The 27,996-nt window shown below is 36.3% G+C and overlaps 1 protein-coding gene across 1 annotated transcript in view; it reads left to right on the top strand.

The window, feature by feature from the left end:
• Positions 1 to 20,926, top strand: part of LOC122802279 — a 122,603-nt gene extending 101,677 nt beyond the window's left edge. Inside the window, exons 5-6 of the mRNA XM_044071929.1 lie at positions 16,864 to 17,748; positions 20,877 to 20,926. Of these exons, the coding sequence (XP_043927864.1) occupies positions 16,864 to 17,748; positions 20,877 to 20,926 (935 nt within the window). The remainder of the gene's footprint in view (positions 1 to 16,863; positions 17,749 to 20,876) is intronic.
• Positions 20,927 to 27,996: the final 7,070 nt, after the last annotated feature.

The following is a 27,996-nucleotide window of genomic DNA, read 5'->3' as shown; positions in this document are numbered from 1 at the left end:
TATATATATATATATTTTAATAAATGTGACCTTATATGTTTCCTGAAATGCAAAACCATCAAAAATCCCTTTGACAAACATAGGAAAGCAGACCTTAAGCACTGAACACTGAAATGTATGCAAGTCCCTATGTCTGGAATGCCATACTTAATTGCAGTGTCTGCCTAGATATCCAAGTATGATTGCAAACAAGTTTTTTAATTATTATTTAGGTAAGAAATGTGTAATTCCTTCCAATTTCTATGCAAGGAACACAATATCATAGAGTTTTTAATATATATATATATATATATATATATATATATATATATATATATATATAATTTCATCAGAACTATCATTTTCTTTACAACTGACTTCAGTAGTGACATCTTAAATATTTTTTTTTGATTAAGAAACTTTAAAAAACATATAGGGTATGTACCCTCCTTTTTTTCATTACCAGTGCTGACCAACACTGAGAACTCTTGTTAAAATGGGTATCTTGGTTGCGTGACTATTACTGTAGTCACCACTTTCCCCATGCTGCTCACAGAATATTTTCCCTCCATGTAATGAAAATAAGGAAATAAAGTAACTGATTGCTTCTGGCCATCTGCTAATCTAAATTTAGCCATGGTGAGCATGAAGCCATTCAAGTTTCCATATGAAATGTTCACCCTGAATCCAAGTTCCTCTAAACTAGGGCAAAAATATCCAATGTTACTTCTCGTGATATCAATTTTGTTAAAAGTAACCATCCTAGCCATCAACTTTCCAAAGCCTTAGTTTTCTTTCAGCCAGCATATCAGCACGTTGTATAGTTTTGTAATCCTAGTCAGATGGTCGGCCAGCTTAGCTTTCACTTCATTATCTTACCTATCTTTAATATTTTTGTTCATCTCTGAGTGTTTACTCTCCATGATATTCAGACCAGTAACTATAGAACTCTTGAGTAAATTTAGCTAATGGCCTTACAAACTTAGCTATTCCCTAGCATTTAGTATTTACGTCTTCCGCAACTGCTTCAAATTCAGTGTCTTATTTGATAAACTGGACGTTTGTACAAACAACCCTGATTTTCTGGCTGCCAACATTGTACAATACTGAGAAAAAAGCCAAAACTCCATTAACCTCCGTTTTATGTGACCTTTCTCTTTTAAACTGTTTCAGCTGATTAAAATGTTAGTTGACAAACATGTACACTGCAAATCTGATTTGACTAACATGCACTTTGACCAAAAGGCATGGATCTGTCACAGTATTGTTAGTTTCTTTTGTGTCTACTTCAAGGATGCAGGTTTTTCTTACCTAAACTGTAGAATATTTTTTCTTACATGCTTATTTATTCAATGTCCTTAAACATGCTTCTCTGGGAGAGTTGCACTATTTTGTTAACTGCAATCCATACAACATGGTAAGGCTTTATTCTCCACAATATATCACAATTTAATAACTTTGATAATTAATTATTTTTTATCTAAAATGTTGCATTCTCTGAAAGGGATGTTGATATTTTATTTATTAGACTGTGGTTGCAATTTTGTTTATATGAGTAGTAAATTATGTCATGTCCTGAGTAGGATAACACATTATATTTATTACATTGTGTCCTGAGCAGGATAACATATTATATTTATTACATTCTAGTAGCAGTTATGTTTGTTGTATGAAAGAGTAGTAGATTCTGCAGATGTATGCATTTTTTTTATTAATCAGCTATTTATCTATTTTCTTCTTTTTAATTAGTTAATGGGTTAAGTACCCTTCTAGGAACCTTTTCATTCATGACCCAAGTCTGTTGGTACTGACAGTGAATTGGCATAAGCATAACATAACATACCTAAATAGTTTGTTCTTTTGACAGGTACATATAAAGCAGCTACACTGATATTTATTTACAACATTATGTACTTGCTTACTTGCATAATTAATTCAAATAAATCACATTTTTACACTTTTGTGTTGTATTTTGATTTCACATTCAGAGTTCATTTTCACACATTCAACATCTTGTTTTAATATTAGTACATATATAGAAGCACCTTACATATATCCGAGGTTAAAATCTTGCTTCGCTCAAGTATATATCAGATCCTAGTGCAAGTGCTAGGTATTCAGGAAAAAGTATTGTGTTTTGAATTCAGCAGGCCCTCAAAGAATACGTATGCATAGGTTCTCAGCACAGTGGGGTCAGACTAGGGAGAGTGCTACATAACGAATCTTCACAGCTGCAGTTATGATAGTGACTATTGTACTGGAATAACCATGCCGTGAACAATTATCTGACCCAAGAGTGGTCACATGTAACTGACATACTCAACGCTGCGTGTGTGTGTGTGCTCACAAGTGCAGCAAAGTGCCACATAGCTGCTATGCAGGCACAGCAATCAGTCCATATCAGGGCACCGCACAATGCTAAATCATTTTCTCATATTAATATGGAGGCAATGTAGAATTAGATCAGGCAGAAATTTGGATGAAGAAGCAGAGCAACCTAGAGAAGGGCAATTCAATGAGATGAGTGGTATGAGGAGAAGTGTACATTTTGGGGGGAGCAGGTGCCCATTTATATTTTTTAATAAGAGGGGTAGAGGTAAAACATAGCAAGGAATCAGTCTGCTAGGAATGAGAGTACAGGGAAGAAAGCAGTGACAGACAAACAAACAAACATAAAGTGTAGACCAAGACTTACAGAGGACGTAGGGATACATAATAGGGCAACACTGGACAGACACAGACTGAGAGAAAGTGGGCAACTGCTGCTAGGGAGAACTGGATATTAAACAGGGCATGGGGAGTGACACAAAAGAACGGGTAACACAATAAGGAGGGATCAGGAGTAATAAGGAGGATATGTTAATAGCCCAGAGGGGAAGCCACCCAGAAGTCAATCACTTTTGTGACTGACCTCATTTGAGGAAACTGCTTCCAGTCCCCATTGATGGGGACTGGATGGCTGCTTAACTGTCTATCCTGTGAGCATTCAGCCCTCAGTCTACTTTCATCCTCACCATCTGCAATTCCTGCTGGGTAACCCAGCAAGACTGCTCGGTATCAGTGCAGATGAGGAAAATTCTCTCTCAGCTTCCTCCCCCCATAAACTGTCCACAGAGTCCATCAGTGAGCACTTCTGGTCACCTTTGACAAGGCAACTTTTATCACTCTGCTGAGAAGTAGATATGAAGTCTAGTAGGGAGTTTATCAGAAGATTGAGTGGATGCAAAAGACAAAATAGCTGCTGTCATACCATTGTTTTCACCATTATTGATCCTGCAGAAGTAGAAAATAAATGAATAAAAAATAAAACAATGCAACATAATAATAACAGTAATAATAATAATATATTTATTTATTTATTTATTTAATATCTGTTCACTGTCTTAGTCTGACTGGGCAATAGCCCTTTTTCAGCAGAGACCTGAGGAGAAAAGCTCCAAATAGAAAAAGAAGAGGGAAAAAAGATCAATCACATATTAAAATACACAGATGCGCAGACAATAATCATAAAACTGACTAGATATTTGTTGTACTTTTTAATTAACATGCCAGTCATCAATTCATGATACCTTCCCCACCACCTGGAGATCATCTGGCAGGCAATCCTATTTTTTGAGTCTCCTGTAGTGCTGGAAAACATAACACAATAATGAACACAGTATATCCCTGACAGCAGAAGGTAAAAACAGATACAAATAGTAGGCCTACTGTACAGTGACATGACAAACAAATGGTAGGCCTACTGTACTGTGACACGACAAACAAGCTCCTTTCAGTAAAATTATGTCACTTTCTCCACATCATCTTCTCCCTGGTGAAAAAGGTCTAGATGGTACCTTTTCAGGTCACTGTTTTTGTATCTCCACTGCTTGTCAGAGCTGGTAATGCCAGTAACATCACTCACTGCCTTGTCAAGCTGCTGGCAGACATCTGATTTATAAAAAGGCTCTCACACTCTCTAATGATCTCTATGGAGCAGGTAAAGAAAGATTTCACACTCTTTGATACGTCAAGTAGGAGCCCTGCCAGAATCTGTGTCTGCTGAGTATATGTTCACTCACTAGAATAATACAGAAGATAAATGGTAGCCAGTTGTACATGGCCATAAGCCACATAGTACATTTTCACAGACAGCCAGATAATGTGATGCACATGCATGCGGTCATTAGTGCAAATACAACTACACAGTAGCACTCTCAGGCTTCACAGATACATACATCTTACATGACCTCCCAATCCTGAAATGAGGAGGAATGGGCCCTGTTGCACAGACTAGAACTGGTAACATATTGCATTATTGGCTTGGTTCATAGGTGATCACACTAAATCAAGTTATTGGCATAATTACTATGCCACACGCTCCTTTTCAGAATAATAAAAACAGCTACAGCATGGAAATGCTGAGAATAGTAGATATCACAGTGTACTGCCATAAAGGTAAACTGACAGCAGGTAAGGCAACTGGTAATGGGCCTCAGGACTGCAGTGACTCTACATGTATGCAGGTAGAAAAAGACATTGTCACAGAGCAGTGAAATGCTTTGCATCACACTACAGGGCAACTGGGAAAAACAGGGCAGGTTGCAGTCCTCTTATGGGAGGCTCATCCTTGTAAAGGAACATGAGACAGGCATGACAGGTTGCAGTACTTTTGGAATGCTATACCATAAGGTACAGGGGAAAAGCAGGATAGGTTGCAGTCCTATTGTGGGGGCTTGACATGATGTTGCACAAGAAACAGACAGGCAGGATAGGCTAAAGTCTTTTTGGGGGGAATCAACCTGGAAGGGTACAGGGAACACAATCATTCTTACTCACGGTCCTGCTATGTGGTTTTCACAGTACTGTGCTACATGTGCATGGACAGCATGATGTACTACAGGAGATACTGAGTCACTAGTACAACATGTGCAGACTGTTCTATAGCTATATAGGTCAGATGGACATCAACCATGTTAACATACCCACAGCCACTTCACACTGACACAGTGTCAGGACAGTTATATTATATCGGCATATCAGGCTATAATGACTGTAAGGGTGCTAATGACAGCACAGTTTCAATTGTCAAAGGGAATGTAAGCTACATGTGTACATATCCTGACTAGGGAGTGAAGAAATGACAACAGATGGAAAAGTTACCACACAGGAGATGGAGATACTACAATAGGCCCTACACATGCATATCGTATGTAGCCTTTAGATAGGCAATGCAGATAGGGTCTTCCTAGACCAGCTATGGGTATAAATCATACGGGACATCAAAGCAATAGATGACAATAACACAAGTGCATTGCTAGATCAATAGGTTATTGTAGTCTTTGACCAAGGCATAAAAAATCACCAAACACAGGCTCTCCACTGAGGATGTACCACTAACTGATGCATCCGATAGAAATGTAGGAATTCCCAGTTTCCATCATCAGGCAGAGTAAGATAACCATCATACATGAGGGTAGCTTGGATGAGGGAATGAGCCTGGTGAAGACTGCCCAAGATCTCATATTTCTGTCGGACAGTAATATGCAACTGTGAATGCACCTATGTCATCCAGGGACATTGGGGCTGCAACAAAGACACCTTGCATCCCAAGGCATATATGTATCAATAGGCCTGTGTTTATAATTGGTGTGTAGTAGTCTGTGTGTCACAGTGTGGTGGGAATTGTAAATTTGATCCAGCATTACCACAGTTATGCTATTGGTATACATTCACAGGGTCCACTGTTAGAGGATTTAGCACAATTTGGAATATGTCTGATGTCAGAGGATCACTGGTGGTTGATAATAATGGCACAAAGCACAGTCCATTGAGACAGTGTAGGGCACACTCACACCATCCATAGCTGTGTAGCAATGGAGGGTCAATACGAACCACTGGTATCAAATGTGTTCACCTATGGGTATCCACCTGTCCATATTAACTGTGCCCTTTCTACATTAAGGTCACCATCACAAATGACACTGGGGAGTATCCTGTCTCTAAGGTACACAAATGCATTTTAAGTGAAAGGTATACATGTGCCCATTGCTGCCATGACTCCAAGACTTTTCTAGACCAAGTTATCCTTGACATCAATCAACAAATATGCAGATTAGTGATCTAGGCACAAATAGCTTCTGCTCACAGTAATGTATAAAGACTTTAAACAGATATGCCTGTTGACAACATTCTGTTTCACAGCCATTGGTGCAGCCACATGGATGCAGGCAACCAGTCATCTTGGTCATAGTAAGGGGGATGCTGATTGTATGATAATATGGCAGTCTTACTCAGATGGCATAGACCATTCCAGAGACAGCTTCTCTGCCCATGGTGAAAATGGCTGCCTCTGCTCCTAGGCATGGCACCTTGTATGTAACTCATTTTCTTCCAGCTCCACTGTAGTCACATCCTCACTGGGCAAGTAAATCTGGGTCCTGAAGTTCAACACCATAAGACTCCACTGTAGCCCTCCCATGAACGACACCTACCCATGCTGATTCATGGGGTCATGGATATTAAAACTCTCTTTCAAAACCACAGATACTCGAAGACAAACCGAAGAATAAAAATCCACCAAGCTGCTAAAACTCTGCAACACACTCCTTTATTATTAAGCACTTTTCGTCCAACTGAATCGTTGGACTTCCTCAGTTAAAAAATAAATTTAAAAAGCTACAGTTTAAATAAGCCTCTAAAACGGTCACATGACCTACTCATTACATATTTAAAGTAAACAAGTAATTTAGTTATAATCCATTAAACATATATTGTTACATATGTTATATATATTATTATTAAAACATAAATTTCACCGTCAGTCAGATCATCTTACCAAGGTGTTTCCATAAAAACTTGTTCTTTTTAAACAGAACATGTACCTGTATAAATATATATATATATATATATATATATATATATATATATGTATGCCTTTAAAATTCTAGACATGTACAAAACTAAATGTTAAACATTTAGAATATTAAAAACATGGTCCGATGACAGTACATACCCATTCCTATCAGCACTTATTATTCATGTGTTTGTAAGTTAAAAAATAAAAATATAGAATGTAGAAAAGAGTGAAATGCTTACATACATGTACTTGTGTGTAAATGTCAAAATCATCTATCTAAACTTTTTAATTTCAATAGACACATAATAGAGCATTTATCATTAACCCCAGGGTATGTGTAGGCGTTAAGTCTTATTTGCCAAATAAGTTCTAATTTCTCTAATAATAGAGAATAAGGGCTGCCTTTAGCATCATTCTTAACCTGGTCTATGACCTTAAACTTAAACTTGTGGTCAGGGAAAGTAGATATGTGCCTTGCTAAAGCATTTTCTTCTTTATGCTTATTTATGCTATGCAAGTGTTCATACACTCTATCCCTTAATCTACGATCTGTCTTCCCAATATAAAATGATGGACAGACTTGACATTTTGCCACATAGACCACTGCCTTAGAATTGCAGTTAAATTTACATTTGCTAGTTATTTTCAGACCGTTGATGGCTATGCTACTTCCTTGCTCCATTATGTTGCAATAAGGGCAGTTGCCACACTGAGTCATACCTATCTTTGTGGTAGAGATCTTTTTGTCCCTCTCTAACAAGTTCTTAAAATTCATATTTTAGATGCCAAAAACATGTCTTCTTTAAATATACTCCAGTTTTTAATAATGATATCTTTGATGTTCTTAATATCTAAGGAAAAAGTCAAGATACATGCTAAATTAAAGTTTACCCCCTTATTTTGTTCTTCAGATGTTAAAGAAACCAAATTCTTATCAATATTGTTGCCAACGTTATTTATTTGTCTTTTCTGTTTTAATATGGGGTTATACTGTCCAACACTTCTTTTGAATTTTACTTCCTCTAGTAAGTCATCTAGCAATTTTACAGGATACGCCCTTCTTAAAAACATCCTTTTTAAATTAAGACATTCATCAAAGAAACCTGTTCACTAGTGGTCATTCTTGCAGCTCGCACTAATTGACCCTTCATTACTGAATGCTTCTGGTGAAAAGGATGTGCACTTGTATAGTGCAAGAAGGTGTTGGAATATGTAGATTTTCTAAAGATCCTAGCTTCTAAGCTGTTATATTCCCTGTTTTTATTTAATTCAACATCTAAGTAAGATATAGACTGATTTTCAAAAACGTGTAAAATACAGAAATTTGGATGTAGTGTTTAACCATTGGACTAAAGTGTTTGCTGTATTCTTATTTCCCTCTGTTAACATAACGATGTCATCTAAATATCTTGTGTAAAATTTGATAGTATTCTGAAATTCCTGGTTACCTAGAATATATGTGTGTTCCCAGTATGACATCACTAGGTTCGCATAACTGGAACTACATGGGGAACCCATTGCTACTCCCTTAGTTTGAACAAAGTACTTGTTGTTGAAAAATATAAAGTTAAGAGTCAGTATGATATCCAGTAGTTCTGCTACTAAAGAAATTTCTTGCTCAGGGGCACCCTTCTGTCGCATTTTCATACTAACCCACTCAATGCCTTGTTCCTGGGGAATACTGGTGTAAAAATCCCTGACGTCTATCGTGAGAAAATTGTATTCAGTTCTGTATTCTAAGGTGATTAGTTTGTCTAACAATGACCAGGAATCCTTAGATATAACTTCCTCTGTTGTAACATACTTTTTCATGATAGAATCTACAAATTTAGCACAGGCATATATGAATAAAGGCCTCCCATCCACTATCGGTCTGAGTGGGGGATCTTTTATATCTTTGTGAAGTTTAGGAACTCCAAACATACATGGGGTCATTGGTGAAAGTATTTGTAAGTAATTATATATATGCATATCTATTCTACCTATAAATAAATAATTTAGGTAAATTCTAATATGCATGTTTGCTATGTTCAATTTGTTTAAGGAGGCTTCCGAATATGTTTTTAGTTTTGTACATGTCTAGGATTTTAAAGGCATATACATATATATATATTTATTTATTTATTTTATTTATTTATTTATTTGCAGTTGGTTTACCAGGATAGTCCATTGGGCCAAAAGAACCCGTTTTCAATGGAGTCCTGGGGAGAAAAGCTCCAATATTGACAAAAATTAGGTACATACATTTACTACAATATAATTATACAGAGTAGAGATAAAAATTAATACATTTAGGCTTGAAATTGAGAAATCATTTAAGGATGAGGAGAAAGACTGTGATATTGGCAGAGTTAAATAGATGCTAAAATTACTAGACAATTATGTACAGTAGAGGTAAAACATTAATACATTTAGGCAAAATTTTGAGAAAAATACATTTAGGCATAAATTTGAGAAACATTCAGAATTAAGAACAGTATTGAGATAAGCAATCAGGGAAGTTATTGAGGAGGGAGCTCAGAAGGTCTAAGTTAAAATAATTTTAGTGTGGAAACATAAGCTTTAGTAGGGTGCGTGTGAGTGGAGATGGAATGTTGCAGATCTATGAGGGGAGGGAGCAAGAACAATCCCATTGGGATATTAAATATGTATGAAGTGATTTTTTGAATATGTGTTTATTGGTAATAGTACGAATGGATGGAGGAAGTGAGTTCCATAGTCGGGCAAGGTTAAAAGATAGTAAGTGTTTGCCTGGGGGATGACTTGGTTTGTGTACTATTAATAGATTTTGGTGGTTAGACCTTAGGACTCTGTTAGGTAGGTGCATTCTGAAGGCAGTAGACAGAGAGGGACAAAGAGAAGGACTGGAAATGAGCTTGTGAGTGAAAGTCAACTGAATATATGTAAGCTGGTTTGGTAATTCAAGCCAGTTTAATTTTTGAAGGGAAGTACAATGGTGGGTTGAAGACCTGAGGCTGTTTGCGAATTTGGCTATTTTGTTATAGCAGGAAGAAAGTTGTTTTTTTAAGGAGGCCTGAAGATTAGTCAGTAGTGGAGCACCATAGAGAAGGGAGGGAATGAGAAAAGAGGAAGCGAGAGCGATTTTGGAGGAATTAGTGAGGTATTGGTTCTGACGATAGAGCATGCCTAGTTTTTGATGGGTTTTTTTTATATTTAGTAGTAGATGGGAATTATAACTAAGTCTATTGTCAATTAGTACTCCTAATAGCTTAGTTTCAGAGACTAGATCTAGGGGTGTATTATTTAGGCTGGTAATAGTGAAGGAGTTGGTATTAAAGGAGGCAGCTTTGGAAGGGGTGAAAACCATAAGTTTTGTTTTGGAGGCATTGAGTGCTAAGTGGTTTATTTTCATCCAGCGTTCAGTTATTAAAAAGGCTTGCTGAGTAAGTTTTTGGAGTAGTGAGGGGGAGATGGCAGAGCAGATAATTGTAGAGTCATCTGCATATTGAATGATGTTTGCAAAAGGGATAGATTGATGAAAGTCATTGACAAATATATTGAAGAGGAGGGGGCCCAGAATAGATCCTTGGGGAACACCAGTGGGGGTGCTTATGAATGGGGAGGTAGCCTTTTTCCATCTGACTGCTTGGTGTCTATTTGACAGATAGCTAGAAAACCAATTTATGGAAGAGAGAGAGAGGTTGAGTTTTGACATTTTAGTTAAAAGCAGGTTGTGTGAGATGGTGTCAAAGGCCTTGGATAGGTCAAGAAGTAGGGTAGAGACAATGTGTCCAGCATCACGTGCTTTATTGACAGTCTCAAGAAAGGATAAAAGGGCAGTCATGGTACTATGGTTTGGCCTGAATCCATGTTGAGTGGGGGTTAGCAGGTTGTTATCTAAGAGATGTGGCAAGAGTTGGAGGTGAACACACTTTTCCAAAAGTTTTGAAATGGGGGAAAGAATGGCAATAGGACGAAAATTATTGATGTTATAGTTGTTGCCTCCTTTGTGAAGGGGATAATGAATGCTTGCTTCCACAGTGTAGGCACGGTGTGTTCTTGGATGGAACGGTTTATTAGAATGCTAATGGGATAGGCAATGGCATCTGCAGCTATGTGTAGGAAATAAGAGGGAATGTTATCAGGGGCATTAGTGCATGGCTTTAATTTTTGGAGGAGTTTCTTAATAGTGGTAGTAGATACAGGTTTTAAGGTGAAAAGAGATGGGGGTGGAGATGGTGAGTTTGAGAAGTGTTCGGTTGATGGGGAAGTACTAGTAGTGGAAGAGGTGGAAGATGGGTCATGTGAAGTAGAGATGGGGGTAGGGTTGATTGTGGTAGGAGGAGGGGGTGAGTTGTATGGTGGGGGGGAGGATGAGAAGGAAGAGGTTAGTTTACTAATAGAGTCGATGAAAAAGGAGTTAAATTGAATAGCTAAGTCTAGGTCTTGGATGTTTGGGTCTGGGGTAGGGGTGGGTGGTTTGCTGGGGTTGAGGAGGGTAGAAATTCCCTTCCAGAATCTTTGGGGGTTGGTTTTATTGTTGTTTTGGAGAGTGAGGAAGTATGTTTGTCTATCAGAGATTATTAGCTTTTTTACTTTATTACGGAGGGTTTTATATGCAATATGTTTGTCTGGTGTCTTGTTTCTCAGATACTGTCCCCAGGCTTTGTCTCTAAGCCTCATGGTAGATATATACATATATTTATACAGGTGCATGTTCTGTTTAAAAAGAACAAGTTTTTTATGGAAAACACCTTGGTAAGATGTTTTGGCTGGCGGTGAAATATATGTTTTAATAATAATATATATATAACGTATGTAACAATATATGTTTAGTGGATTATAACTAAATTGCATGTTTACTTTAAATATGTAATGAGTAGGTCATATGACCTTTTTAGAAGCTTATTTAAACTGTAGCTTTTTAAATTTATTTTATCTGAGGAAGTCCAACAATTCAGTTGGACGAAAAGGGCTTAATAATAAAGGAGTGTGTTGCAGAGTTTTAGCAGCTTGGTGGATTTTTATTCTACAGTTAGTCATAGATATTAACATTCAGCTGTGGAGGTTACAGTTGGGTTCCTTTTCATTTTATTTTATTTATTTTTTGTTTGACATTTGTTTTCCATGGAGATCCGATTGGACTAGTAGTCCATTTTCAGTGGTGGCCCAAGCAGAAAAGCTCCACATATAAAATGATGACATTAAAACATTCAACATTAAGATAAACAATCTGAGACAGGTACAACATGTTTCTGATGAAGCACACCATCCTTTGGAGAGGATAGCTTCAGTCCTGATACTATATAGCTACATAGTACACCCAGCTACTGTTCCAGCTATGGAAGTTTCACGCCATCATATAAAGATGCGATCCCCTGGCTCCCACAAAAACTTCCTAGCCCTATAATTGGCTGCTAATTTCACCAAATATGACCTTTCCACTTACACTAGCATGGTACTTCCTTTTCGCTGTGTCACCCCACCTGTAGAAAATAATGACTGTGTTTTGCCTACCCTCTTGCCCCTATGACTGCGATAGGTGATGCAAAGCATGGACGGTCAATGCATTGTCCTGGCTAACCTGAAAGTGTTATTTCATGCCTCAGTTTTATTATGTTTGTCTTGTCATGGCTTGTTATTATGGACCAGAGGTTGTAGAGCGCCTGCCTCTGCCTAGCAAGTTACCCTGTACAGCCAGTTCTTCTAATGACTGCTCAATATGCTGTTTCTTTGCTGATGTCATAGGTACATCAAGTAGTACTAAAGTGTTCCAATATTGTAGCTGCATTTGTAGAACCATGTTATATAACATGGCACAAGCCAAAAATATCATGATGTATGTCTCCGGAGCAGACTGCAGTGCGCCAGCATATCTGTCCAAGAAGTGGAAGCAGACTTTCAAAATTTTGAACATGCACATTTGATGGTGTTACATGTCATGTGCAGCATTACGGACCACCTCTGCCACAGTCTGTGGTTGCTAATGGAAATCATCAGCCATAGTTCCATTGTTTAATCTTGCATCACCTGTAACACACAACAGTGTACACCTTTATGAGTGGTCTGATACCCACATTGTCATGGACTCTATGAGTTTTAGTATTTACGCCTAAAAACTAGATGATCCTATGAAAAGTCACCCTGCATAAAATTTTGGCAAGATTTGGACATGTGGCAGATGAGGTAATCATGGAAACTGGCTGGATGGTGCAAGTACACAATTTATCCAACACACTGAGCACTGCACACCACCTGAGAGGTGATGAAGTAAAAAACTTTGTAGTTGGTATGCTGGATGGCATGTGAAGTAAGTGGGGTGCTAAGTTTGCACTCAAATCCTCCAGAATCTAAAGAGGATGATCTATGTCATTGAATGCCTACATAATCATGGTTCAGTCCCCTACTGTTCATGGAAACCAAATGTGCTGCTCCACAAGTTGCAGTACCATGTCAAAAACCTGGTGTAAGAATTGTGAAGCTACTATCTGTGACATGATCGCCAATCGATGCTATAGGGTCATGATAGTAAGGGCTGGTGATGTTGCATAAACCTTTATGTGCACTGGGATAGTCAAAACACACATCTCACTTAATTCCATGTGGGGATGGCATATATCTTCAAATTCTCATATTGTGCCTGTATCCAGACAGTAGTGGTCAAAAATGTCCTGGTCATGGAAGTGGTGGTATGGATCTTCAAATTCTCATATTGTGCCTGTATCCAGACAGTAGTGGTCAAAAATGTCCTGGTCATGGAAGTGGTGGTATGGCTGACTGGATGTGGTGTAGAGGGTGGTGATGCATAACATCCTGAATACTGGTTCACAAGGCATCCAGTAAAACATGTTGACTAGCTACAGGCCTACAGCAGACATTACTCCTAGCACCCATGCCCTCAGAAATGATGGTTAACCCTCACCATACCTCATCATGCTAATTTTATATAATTTTGAATCATGCAGTCATGTCCATTTTCATCATTTGGACATACAATGCTTCTCCTTAGCATGATGACACTGTTTTACATGTCATTGTATAATCATTTGCATGTGATGCATACAGTGTTATTTTCTTGCTAGCCTGGTCACCCTACATGCTTTCTTTTTATATTTCCACCTTCCTATGCATCACCCTTCTCACTGCTAATTTGAAAAATGTACTGTAGTATTTGTTCCTCAATGCCCTTCTAAACAAAATGACTGCAAAGATTTCAGAGCCTTAGTGTTTATGTTTTGCTGTTTAATAGAATTGCTCTTGTACATGCAGCACATGAAATGAGTAAGTATCTCACTGTAAGCATAATGAAAAGAAAAAAAAAAGAATTGTTTCATATCAAAGCCAGCGTCTTGCACAAAAACTTTCACACTCATCAAACTATTTAGTAGACTAGGAAATGCTTCATCAGCCAGTCAGTCCTTTACAAAATAAATCAAATTATGACTAAACTGGTATCAAATTTGGCATATGCTTAAAAGTATCAGAAAAAATATACAGCATGATGCTGAATTTTGATTCACACTGTGTCATTTGTTTTTTTTATGCTTTCCTTAAAATGTTGAATTATTTTATACCCCCTCTTCTATCACCAGAGTATTTATCTCATCAGCCAGTATCACACTGTGTGTTCAGACTGAAAGTAAAGACATGCAAGAAAGAAAAAAAATCAAAACAAACTTATATTTCACTGTATTCATTCTGTAGACTACTCTATGTACCAGCTGTATACAGAAAATAGGAGAAATGACATTCCCAGAACGGGGATGCAGCCAAGCATCTGACTTATTAAAAAAAATTCCTCATCTGTACTGTGAAAAAATTGAAAAGTGTAGTGTACTGGAATTAACTGGGAACAACTGAAATGAGACTGGAATAAATGTTTTTATCTTTTAATTACAAAAACTTGTTTCAGGCTCATCTTTATGGGCCAAGTCTTTTTGTACTTTTCAGAATAAATTCTAAACATAGTGTAGTTCGGTTAAGAATGCTGTATTAGATGTTGACAATATCCAAATACTGTCTTCAACAACAGTGCTGATAAACAATAACAGTGTATGCTGTATAACACTAATGATAAATACTCCAAAGTTTCTGCAGATATATTCTGATTCTCCTGAATAATATAAACTGAAAACCTCTGTACTGCAAGGGCCTTTTGCATATCAGTGCAAAAGTTAAGTGACTCAGCTGACCATGGCTGATGTATTAACATCTCACATCTCATGCTTAGCCAGCAAGATTATCTTTTCCTTTCTACTGAACTGCCCTTCATTGGAACCAAATGCATACATGAATGCACAAGTCTGATGCTATATTTTCAGGCCTATTACTCTACCTTAATGTACTACAGTGAACTCACTAAGAATAAAGTGAAAATCTCACTCTAACACTGATGTATGAAATGTGATAATGCACATCTAAATCTGAGTGAGTTGTTGAAGGATTAAATACTTCAGATATTTTAAATATATATATATATATATATATATATATATATATATATATATATATATATATATGGGTCTACTTCTATTCGCTGACAGCCCATTTCACTGAAACACATTTCGTTGACAGCTCATTTCATCGACAAACATTCTAGGTGGGGGGCGCAGCCCCCCCACCCCCCAATGTGGGAGGCTGTGCCCCCCACACACCCCCAACTATATATATGAAATGAAATGAGCTAGCAACTAGAAATATACAGTATGCATTACGTATATACATACATATGTGTGTATGGGTCTACTTCTATTCGCTGACAGCCCATTTCACTGAAACCCATTTCGTTGACAGCTCATTTCATTGACAAAAGTATTCAAGGCAAAAACCTGGGTTTTGCCCCCCTCCCCACTGTTGTGGGACTGTGGAGTTGTTATATATAGTTGGGGGGGGTGTGGGGGGCACAGCCCCCCACATTGGGGGGTGGGTGGGGGGTGCAGCCCCCCACCTAGAATGTTTGTCGATGAAATGAGCTGTCAACGAAATGGGTTTCAGTGAAATGGGCTGTCAGCGAATAGAAGTAGACCCATACACACATATGTATGTATATACATAATGCATACTGTATATTTCTAGTTGCTAGCTATTAATGTGCAAATCATAATAATCACATCTTTGACCAAGAAGTTGATGATAACTAAAAATATGTGCTCCATGCCACCCTTTTGTTTAGATTTTACTTGTTCCATTTTTAAAAAATTGTTGAGATCAAACAGTGAACTGAAAATGTCATAGATTTGTGTGAATAGTTCTTTATTTTACACTTTATCCTATTCATCTTAATATATTTAAGATATCCATTTAAAATCCTGTAAAGATATTATACGTTTACTCAGTATATGTCAATATACTTACAGCTTGTAATGACATAAGTCAAAGTAATTGTCTTCTGCATATTGCATCACATGCCAAGATCATAAGCAGTAATAGATTGTTGTTATATATCTAAGATGCACAACACCATCATTGTCTCCTGAGATCAAGCAATTGTATATAAGGCACTACAAAGTATTGGTGACAAAGCACACTTGTGGGCAAGTTCACATCAATTGCATGAGTTCCATGAGCTACCAGAAATGACTGCTATCACTCTTTTTCCTCACAGACTTGCAGTGGGTAAAAAAAATCCATAGAACAGCTCTAGATATAAGTAAGCAAAAATGTTTTTCTTGTTAAGTTGCAATATGAGAAAATATTTCTATCATTCAAACAAGATGAATACTTGCTAAAATAAATACCTATACATATTTCATTATTTATTAAATACTGTGCATTTTCTTGGTCTAAATGTTTGTAGATATGCAAACTTTTGATAATATATGATAAAGATAAATGCTTGAGACTTGACTGGCAATGAGTGTTACTGTTTTCCTTAAAAATGAAGAATGTTATTAAACTGACCGACAATTAACCATTTTTAGTAGAGACTCATTTGTTGCACACAGGCAACATAAACTGTTGTGATCATTTCTGGTCATATCATTTTTCCTGGTCACATATTTTGTTTTTTTTTTAGAATGCAAACATCCTCTGATGTCCCATTATGGTGAACGAAACTGACAACACAATTGTACTTCCTCCTGCAGAGTTTATTCTTACTACTTTTTCAGGAACACAGATGCAACTCTGTTTAATATCTGCACCATTCATAGTTATGTATGCTTTAGCAATTGCAGGTAACATTACACTTATGGTAATTGTGAAAATAGAAGAAAGTCTCCATGAACCTATGTATATCTTACTTTGTATGTTAGCCATTATAGATCTTGTCTCTTGTAACATTGTCCTGCCTAAACTTCTAGCAATGCTTTGGTTTAGGGAAAACAAAATAAGTTTTGAAGCATGTCTCATCCAGATGTTTTTTATTCATATTTTTTCTGCAGCAGAATCATCAGTTTTAGTTGCAATGTCCTTTGACCGTTATACTGCCATATGCAATCCTTTAAGGTACATATCAATATTTACAAATGCATTTTTGTTGAAAATTGGATTAGCTTGTTTTACTAGAGGAATAATTCTACTTGTACCAGAAGTGTGGCTTGCATCAAGGTTACCATACTGCACCTCAAGAATTATTCCTATTTCTTACTGTGATCACATGTCAATTGTAAGACTGGCGTGTACAGACACAACAGCTAGTAACATATATGGGATAATAGTAATAGCTTTAACTGCTCTTGTTGATTTTGCACTTATTGTCTTATCATATACTAAGATCTTTAGAGCTGTCTTGAATATTGGGTCAAGACAGGAATACCACAAGGCCTTAAATACCTGTGGCTCTCATTTATGTGTAGTGCTATTTGCGTATATAGGTGCACTATTTTCCTTTATAACACAAAGGTTTAACAATGTTGTTGGTTCTGATGTTTTAGTTACATTTTCATGCTTGTATGTAGTTCTTCCCGTAACATTGAATCCAATTATTTATGGCATAAGAACAAAAGAAATTAGAGATAACATTGTGAAGCATTTTAAATGACTATAACCAATTTAAATGTAGATTGCTTATGAATTTTAGGCAACTTATTTAATAAAATACTCAACAATAATCACCTTTCTCTCAGAATGTACATTTTTGAATTCTGTCATGCATCAAATAAACATTTATCTCTGAGCAGTTCATGCAATATTAATAATATTGAAGTAGTTTGACTTTTTAGCAGTATTATTGTAAATAAAAGGTTGAACATCTCATCTGGAACTAAAGGACATGCTGGCGAACTCAAACTGAGGAACAGCAGCTGAAAAATATACAGTTATAGAATACCTTATTGTCAGTAGGAGACTGTTTCATTCTTAAGCATGAGACTGTCATTTAGTCTACTAATCATATTGTTATTATGATAAAATAGTGCTTTTAGAAGGGAAGGTATTGCTATTGTAAAGTGTTTATGAAAATTCTCAGTGAGTTCAGCAATGATTTAGAAATACTATTAGTCTATAAAATATTTCCCAGAAAAAAAAGAAAGAAGCTTAATTTACATGGTTATTTTAAATCTGATTGCAAAGTTTATAACCCGATTGCTTTAAAAAAGCTTGGTTATCATAACCCCATATTCTTATTTTCTTCTTATCATATATGTATCAACATTACTTTTGAAGGATACTGACAAAAGCGTTTTTTTTCTAATTATATGTAAAAACTACTTTTGTCATATTGAAAAGTCTATTATAATTCAGTAATCATTTTCTATTTTTGAGGTTTAGTATTAGTTCCAGTTCCTTCGGTTTGGTATTAGCTGTCTCAACAATGTCATAAAGACTGACTTTCAAACAGATATGAATTAGATATTACATTATAGACCAGGCATATATAACCTTGATGCAAATCATTAGGAATATAATATAAAGCCAATTCCTGTAACATCTTAAAATAGTTAATTTTTTTTCTAACCATGCATTCATTTTTGCAGTAAGTCACTGTATCTTCAACTGTTTTAGTCTACAGAGCACAGTGTTTCATTCAATAATGCATCAGATCAGCGATGTAGACCCATTTAATGATCTCCTCAAAAGTACTAGGTGTATCCTTTAGAAATAGATAGGCAGCATGATATATCATTCAGAATTTCGTATATATGCACTACTTGAAATTAAACTGTTGGCTGTTGTTGTGCCTATATCTTTAATGATGATTTTGTAATGCAATCATTTATTTTATAATCATAATTTATATAGTTTATACCATCACTCTTAATTGACATTAAAGGTGGGGCTATGACTATCTGCACCTTATATTGTATTTCTTTCAGTGTCACAGAACACAAGTGACTTATATGCAATCATGAGCATATCTGGTTATACAGAGAATATATACCATGTTAGTGTCTAAAAAGAGCATTACAAAAAATGTGTCCATAGTACAGGTACCTCTAGCACACCATTTGTAGTATTCATTAGGAAGGACAGGTAACTCCATCTTGTTATGCTTCATCTGGTAACATAACCTAGGTTTTATCCCTCAAAGTCTGTATAAATTTGCATATTTAATACTTTCACTCCACCAGTTAATCTCTTATGTGAAGTAATGACAAATGCCTTAACAAGTTCAAACTAATCAGAGTTCATAGATAGTCCTTCAATAAGTCCTGCTGTAAAATCTTTGAGGAATACCATGAGACTCAGAAGCAATATTTTCACCAAACTCATACACTTTCACATATACAAGATGTAGTACTCTAGGGTTGTTTTGGAAAAGATAAATTAGGGAACAGTCGTTGTTTCTTTAAAGCATACTGGTCAGGCTAATAAATTTAAAATTGTTTAGGTCTGATGTGAAACATCATAGCACTCTCTTTGTGAACTGATGACATTATAGCCTGTCAACATAGATCATGGATGCACATACATACATACATACATATATACATACTATTATTTTGTCATCTTTTATAGGAAGTTATCTTAGCTGAAGCTATATAAGGGACAACTTCACTTGTGTCTGTGCTGCTCTGGAATATGTCTTTACCTTTTATGAAGTTTGAGCAAAATATTCCAGCAAATATATTTACTATATTGAGTTAAAGGAGTAATAATTTCACTGTTTATTGATAATATGCCGTATTCACTGACTTATAATGTACTTTTATTGCTTTGTGGATATACTAATAGCTGGACTTGAAAGCATTGGTAAGGTAAAGATGTAGGGTCTATACATCATTTCATTTAAATTCCTGTTCTGACTAGGTTAACTTTGAAACGTGACTAGTAAGTCTTTTTATTTATGATATGTCTTACTAACGTTAGGATTCAAACCAAAGGATGTTTGTTGAATTTATCAGTATTTGTTTAGAAAGGTATATGAGTACGGAGTTTGTTCAAAGCATCTATACAAGCTTTATTTCCCAGTCTGTTTTCATAGCTACATTATATATTAAATCATAGTTTCCACTGACAAAATGAGGTGAAAGTGGTTTATTTATGGTTGCTTTTGATTTTACTCTTAGGGTAAAACAGGTATTACAATTATTAAAACATAATGATGGCTTAACAGAAAAGGGTCAAGATCTGACAATACAAGCCCTACGATATTGTCAACAATAAATGGATTCATTCAATTGTTCCAGATTGTTTGGATAGACAGCCAACTAATATCTGATCATGTTATTATATATTATGTAATTTATGCTGTCAGTATTTTCTTAATTAAAAATCCTTCATAATGAGTTTATCTTCATTGATTTTTGCATCCCACTTTAGTTAAGAAAACCATTCAATCTGTAGGGGATATAGTAAGGGCTTTAGGTTCCTATAATATTGTATTAAATCCAAATTATATTTATTTTTGTGAGCACAATTTCTGGTTCTGCTCATTTTCTTGGCTTTAAAGCTTTTAGGAGTTCTTTAGTAAATATTCCAATGCTACAACCTATCCCATTGGATCTGCAACAATAAAACGAGGTATGATATAGAAAGTTTGACATGCATTCTTAATAATTAAACCAGGTTCCAGCAGTGGTACTAGCATCAACATACTCCACACGGAAAATGCTTTTAAATTACTCACTTTGTTTTTCAGACTTTGATTGCTCAGCAAGCAACTTTCGCCTTTTATCTAAAAAAAAGATACAAGAGTAGACAATTTCCTCTGCAGTACTTTTACTTCCTAGGGAAAAATTAAAACCAGCCGGGATCAAAGCAGTCTGACTGCTGCACATCCATATGTGTTTTCTAACTGTGCTTTTATTCTTAATGAGACAACACAAAGTGAGTGAACCAAAACAGTTATCAAAAGATCAAATTTCCTAAATGCTAACACAAATAGGTTGACTGATTACTTGTAAATTCTAAATTAGTAAAATTTATTTCTTAACTAGATGTGTGCAATATTTAAATATTATATTTTGATGCTTATTTAACCTTGTATAGTACACAAATGTTTAGGATTCATTAAACATTCAACGAGTTGGTTTATGATTATCTCTGTGATACATCTTTAGTATAAAAGGCTGATACAACTTTAAGTTCATGTACTGAAGGGCAATGAACTTACACGGCATTTAACAGCTGCTAATTCTATGATTTTATTCATCCTGTTGTGTTACATTTACTTCGGAAAAAATAAGTACTAGTAGTATTTAATTTTTTTCTGAAAAGGAAGTATAAGCAGAATTCTTTATCACCATTCATTAAATACATTATTTCAGAAGCCTTTATTCTGGGGCATTCTGAGACAATCCACTCTGAACTATATTGGAGCTAAAATAAAGTATCTAAGAATAGCTTATATTAAAGCTTTATGAATCTAATCAATGACTTTCAATACTTATTGTAAAGTTGATATGGTACCTAACAGAAAATGACAGCAAATGCATTCCCCCCTTAAATGTTATTGTAATGATATATACATATATATATATATATATATATATATATATATATATATACACACACACACACACACACACACACACACACACACACACACACACACACACACACACACACACACACACAAATCATGGTTGAAGGTATTTGCTCTATTAACGGTTAACAGCAGGGTTTTTGGTTCATTGCAATAATCACAAATTTTCATTTTAGTTCACTGAAGGAGAACAACATTTGAAAACTCTGACATGGTGGCAGCAGTCAGCAGGCTAAGTTACTAGAAATTCAAATTTCTGGTCCAAAAAAAAAGGAAAGCATTGATTATCAGAAAGGCTACTTCTTTGCAGAAACAATTGTTTGAGATAAATCTTAAATGCAGCATTACAGCAATCGGCAAAGAGGATAAAAGGTATGCCTAATGGTTGATTAATGCCATTTCTGACTTAAAGACAAGTAAGATGATCATATGTAGTGTGTTTCAGTGTAAATGCACATTTCTGAGTATGTGTGCTACATAACTTTTATTGTTTCGCTTTGTATCTTTACATGTAGAATGTAATTATGTACCTGTGTTCAGGTGTGTACAATGACAGGTACTTCAAGGTGTGTATGTATGTGTGTGGGTAAGGGTGTAGGAGGAGTTATGCCTGCATGAGCATGTGTGTTGAAAGATCTCCCATTTGAAGAAATTGTCTCAGGCATCTATCAGTTCTCTTGGAGTAAAGAAAACAATAACAGACAGAAGGAGACAATCAAATGGCAAGGAAAAAAGGTAGATGCAAAATACAAAAATAAATAAATAATAAAATTAAAAAAAATTCAAAGATATTGCATCAATTATCTTTTTTCTGGCATTCAGAAATGATCAGAAACACAAAATCCATGGTAGTTGCATCACTATATATAGTATCAACAGATAAATTATATTTATTACATTAAATAAAAAGGACCGATATAAGAATGAAAATGAGGGAAGTAAAAATTAAAACTGACAGTTACTCAAATTTTGTCAACTTCTCCTCATGAGGGCTGGAGTAGCAGAAAATTGAGCTGGACTATAGAGCCTAGATTGACCTTTATTTATATATTTATTTAACATTTGTTTACTGGGAAAGTCCAACTTGAAATGAGTCAATTTTCAGTAGAGGCCCGGGGAGAAACTCTCCACATGCATGTCATTGTAAAGTGGGAGGAAACCAGAGCACCCAGAGGAAACCCATACAGATCAAGGGAGGACATGCAGACTCCATACAGAAGGCACCCCAGCCAAGAATCGAACTAGAGACTCTCTTGCTGTGAAGTGACAACATTTACCAGTGCACCACTGCGTCATCCAACATAAGGACACCTGACCAGTTATAGGCCACCCAATCTCTACAGCATGTCCTGAGTTTGCCAATGGTATGTGCATGAAACTGTTCTTGAAGGGGTCAAAACTGGACAATCTTTATAAGATGCCCAGATGACCTTACTTTGCTGACTTCAGACAGAGGAGTTACGACTGTACTCTAAAGATCTGGTAGATCACAAAGCTCCTCATTTTGTTACATACAGTAAGCTGTGCAGCCTTGCACATGATCTCATTTCTGCAACTTGTATGCATAGTTTTAGTTACTCCTTACACTTCATTATCAGAAGTAAAGATAGGGGCATATACTAAGTGGTAATCAGAGAGCCTAGATCAGGGAGTTAGTAAAGGAATGTCACCTTCATGTCAAATTATGCAGAAATGGGCTTCTAGTGTTATACTACCAGTTATAGAGCCTGCAGTCTTAATGGTCTAGAGACAAAGAGATTTTAATAGTGTGAGAGAGGATGGAAGTGGCTCACTCGTAGAAGTCTATTCTACACCTGTTAAAATTGTGTTTATCCAATAGGTTCAGCCATCATCTCCCAAAGGCAAACAATTGTAGAACACAACTACCATCTTTTATCTATGCACCACCTCATTTACATACAGAGAGACACAAACTCATAAAATATCAAGATTTTCAGGCAGAAATGAGAGTAATGTGGAAGAAAGATACCCAAACCATTCCAATAGTAGTAGGAGCAATGGGTCTTATAAAAAATAATCTACTGTTGCATTTAGATATGTTACCAATACATGCAATTCCATATGAACTGCAGAAGGAGTCATTACTAGGCACATTACAGGTGCTGCAAAGATCCCTTCTGGCTGACATCAAAGACTGAAACAATGCTTATTTCATGAACTTTAATCGTACTTTGACTAAGGAATGGGGTCCATTCCTGTCATGGTAATAGAAATCCAAAAGACTTGCAGAAAATTAAAAGAGAGACAACATATATAAGTGAAGATTTTTCATTTGTCTATTTAAGTTCATGCTGATAGTCTTCGTCTGCTTTATCTAAGGTTCTTAAGCCTATGTTAGGATACCTCTCAACATCTTAATACAAAAAGTCTGAACAAGGCTTAAAATAATGGGGGGGGGAGGCTGCAAAATAGTTACAGATTTTAGATATTGCTCTTACAAACTTAAAAAAGTTGGTAGAGTAACAGATTTTGCATTACAATGCATTTTCTGAATGAATATGAAGTCTGAAGCTGAAATGTTTTTCATTATTTAGTGACTTCAGTCTTCTGGGATTTGTCAGAAAACCACACATTTTATGAGAAGCAGACTAAAATTATGAGGCAAAATTCTGGACACTTGAAAGGTATCAATATTAGTAATTCCAGTAAATAACTGACCTGCATTTTGACATTTAAGCAGTCTAAATGTTGGCATTAAACCCTGTTTTTCCTAATGTGGTGAGTGATAGTCAGTATAGTTCAGATCCTATGCTTGTTTTCAGGCAGTTCCAAATCAGCCAGTTACACAGCTAAATGTCTAAGATGTTTTCCATCATCCCAAGTTGTTATTGCTGTGTTCTGTTAAACTGTGGCTGATTTGTTGTAGTTCCAACACATATAGCAACACTGAACATTTTTCATTTCTACAGACTAGACTATTTACTACATACTGTTAACTTTGTACTAAAACATAAATTAATGTGTTCTACTATTTTTCTTTAAACTAATTCTTTAATCAAGGAGCTGAAATGCTTTTATCTTATTCTTCCTTAACACATCTTGCACTCTTGGTTCAAAATAAAATGTCTGCCAGATAGTCCACCCTGTGGTGCCAGCCTCAGCACTGCAAGAATTGCCTGATGCTCAAAAATAATGAACTCATCATTGTTTATTTGTGAGAGCTGCAAGAACCTAACCAAATTTGAGAACATACTCTCACAAATGAAACACATCATGTGAGCATTTTACCTATAGCTCACTCCACATATACTAAATTATCATAAGTTGAGGCACTTAAACAATCCAGTATTTGGAAATTCCAGCATAAACATGCCTCTGTGACACCAGTTATGGATGACACAGCTGGGAGTCACCAGGACTATAACACCAAGGTAATCTTCAAACACAAACAGAAATGCATTCGTGATCGGTAACCCCATAATTAGGCACACTAGTTCTCACTCACAAGGATGGACAAAAGCATGGTGACACTGAGCTGCTTTTCAGGGGACAAGATTGGTGAAGTTACAATGCCGTGAGGACCCATAAACTAGACAAATATGAGTATGGTGTGGTGGTGGCGAATCTTGAGGTAAATGACCTGGCATGCAAAACTTTCAGGAATATATACACATATATATATATATATATATATATATATATATATGTATAGTTCCCTTTCAGAACTCTGAATTACTGAAAACTCGAAATTCATAAGCTCGAAGCCAGAATCTCGAGTTTTCAGTAACTCGAAATTCTGCAGGGGAACAAACACAACTGCAAAACATTTTTCTAAGGGTTTTGCAGTGGGGCACCCCCCACACCACCCTTCTTAAATATACCAACTCCAAGATCGCACTACAACGAGGATGAGGGAAATCTCCCGTTCCACGCTGTATGCAGAAGCACACAACGGGAGAATTTCCATTCCTCCACTATAGTGTGCTCACAGAGCTGATATATTTAAGCAGGGAGAGTGCAGGGGGACTCGGCCCCCTGCAAACATGTAAGTAAACTTGTTTTTTTTTTTTCCCTTTTCTTCCCTTCACAATTTCGAGTTACTGAAAACTCGGGATTCTGGGCTCGAGCTTATGAATTTCAAGCTCTCAGTAACTCGATCTTGTGAAGGGGAACTATATATATTTTCATACATATATATATATATATATATATATATATATATATATATATATATATATATATGGGAACACGTCACAATACCACAATCCTGAAATGTCAATTTTCATATGACCGAGACCATATGATCGAACTTTCGGAATCTCGACATTGTGAATGGAGACCTGCATACAGTGCGGAATGGGAGATTTTAGAGTTGGAATATTTAAGTAGCGGTGGAGTGGGGGGGGTGCAGGGAGGCTTGCCCCCCTACAGAAATATTTAAATTGTTGTGGGGTGGTTTTTGGATTTGTTTTGGAATTTCAATATTCTGAAACATTGATCATATGGTCTCGATCATATGAAATTCGATGGTTCGGAATTTTGAAATTCTAAAGTGAATATATATATTTATATATGTATATATATATATATATATATATATATATATATATATATATATATATATATATATATATATATAGAGGTCCACTTTTGTTTATCGAAAGCTCATTCGTTTGAAAAACAAAAGTACAATCCCAATTATGTGAAAGTGCACTTAAACGAAACTGCACTTTTGTGAATACCGGTTCACCGAACCGGCAATAAAAAAAAAAAAAAAGAAACACTACAGGACAGATGCATGCTACAGTGGAGATAAGGGAATATACCTTTTTCCCCATTGTAGTGGGATCACAGAGTTAATATATATAAAGTAGCAAGAGTGTAGTACTGCAGACCCCCATGGGGGGTTCAGGGGTCTTGCCCCCTGCAAAACTGTCTCTGCAGTGTTTTATTTATTTATTTTTTAGTTTATGAATTCGGCGAACCAGTTTTCGCAAATGTGCACTTTCATTTAAGTGCACTTTTGCATAATTGGGATTTTGCTTTTGTTTTTTGAAAGAAAGAGCTTCAATAAACAAAAGTAGACCCACATCCATCTATATATGTAGAGAGAGAGAGAGAGAGAGACATGATAGAGCTCTCCATGCATGCCAGAAATGTGGGAATAATAGTAATAAGTGGTTTACTTCCATCCCCAGAAATGATGCAATGGTACAAAGAAAAGATGACTGATTTAAACAATTGACTAAACACGTCGTGTCATTCAAAGGGGCTCTAGTATGTATCTAGCATGGGATTAGATGCTTGATAGCTGCACTTGCTTCTCAAAGGATGGTTTGTATCTCTCACTCCAAACCTTTCTCGTACAGGTGAAAGCTTTTAGTGCCTCCGTTATGTCCTTTTTAGCCAGAATCCAGCTGATGGACCTGCAAAACTAAATTCCAAAACAAATAAACCACTGGACCATATCAAGGTGGCACTATGTAATATTAAAAGTCTAAACAACTAATTGCCCATCCTTGTGGCTCTCCTGCATCTGGAGCAGATCCCTGTATGTGTTGTTACAAAATACCAGAGAGCATTCCTTCAGTAATGGGGTATTCTGGTTAACACTCATTTAGACCTGATGGAAACTGTAGTTGTCTTTGTCTCTCAGAGGTTACCACACCTTTGGAATGAACTCCCACTTCATGTCAAAGAGAGCACCTCATTGGCCCTCTTCAAATGTAATGTGGATGATTGGATGTGTAACTGTAAATTCACCACAGGGGTTCTACTGAGTCCCTCTTGGATCAGGACAATTGGTGCTGATGGTGGATATAAAGGTAGAATGTGGCTACGCTTGTAAGGGCCCTAGAACTATTAGCCTACTAACATCCTATGATACTATGGTATGACTCAGTCATAGTCCATGTGGGAGTACATGACCTGTGACATTCCTCCCTAGACTATACTTATATATACTTATTTGAGCTCTTGGAAGACATCTGTGCAGTTACTGACACATGACTTCAAGCTGCAGAGACCACACTGACAATGCAAGGTTATTATGCCCTCCACAAATTTAGACCAGCTACTTTACAGGCAGGGAATAAAGGTGGAGATGTCTCTAGCTACATCAAAAATAAAGACACTTCAAGGCTGGTCAAACAGAACAATGCACTTGAGCTGCTCCAGGTTCAAATCACAATAGGAAAATCCAATACTACTTCCATGCAAGCTATAGCCCCTCCCCCATGACCCAGGATACCCATACCACGTATGTAAACTTATTAGAAACATTAACCATCAAACCCAATTCCATATTCATGGGTGACTTTCATTATCCCACTATTATCTGGGAATCCTATATGAGAAAAAACATACAGGCATAGAGATTTCTGGATTTTGG

The sequence above is a fragment of the Protopterus annectens genome, chromosome 5.part0 (genome assembly GCF_019279795.1).
Source record: "Protopterus annectens isolate FY-2018-M chromosome 5.part0, PAN1.0, whole genome shotgun sequence".
NCBI lineage: Eukaryota > Metazoa > Chordata > Ceratodontiformes > Protopteridae > Protopterus > Protopterus annectens.
Note: the sequence above shows the minus strand (reverse complement) of the source record. Positions and strands in the feature narration are given on the sequence as shown.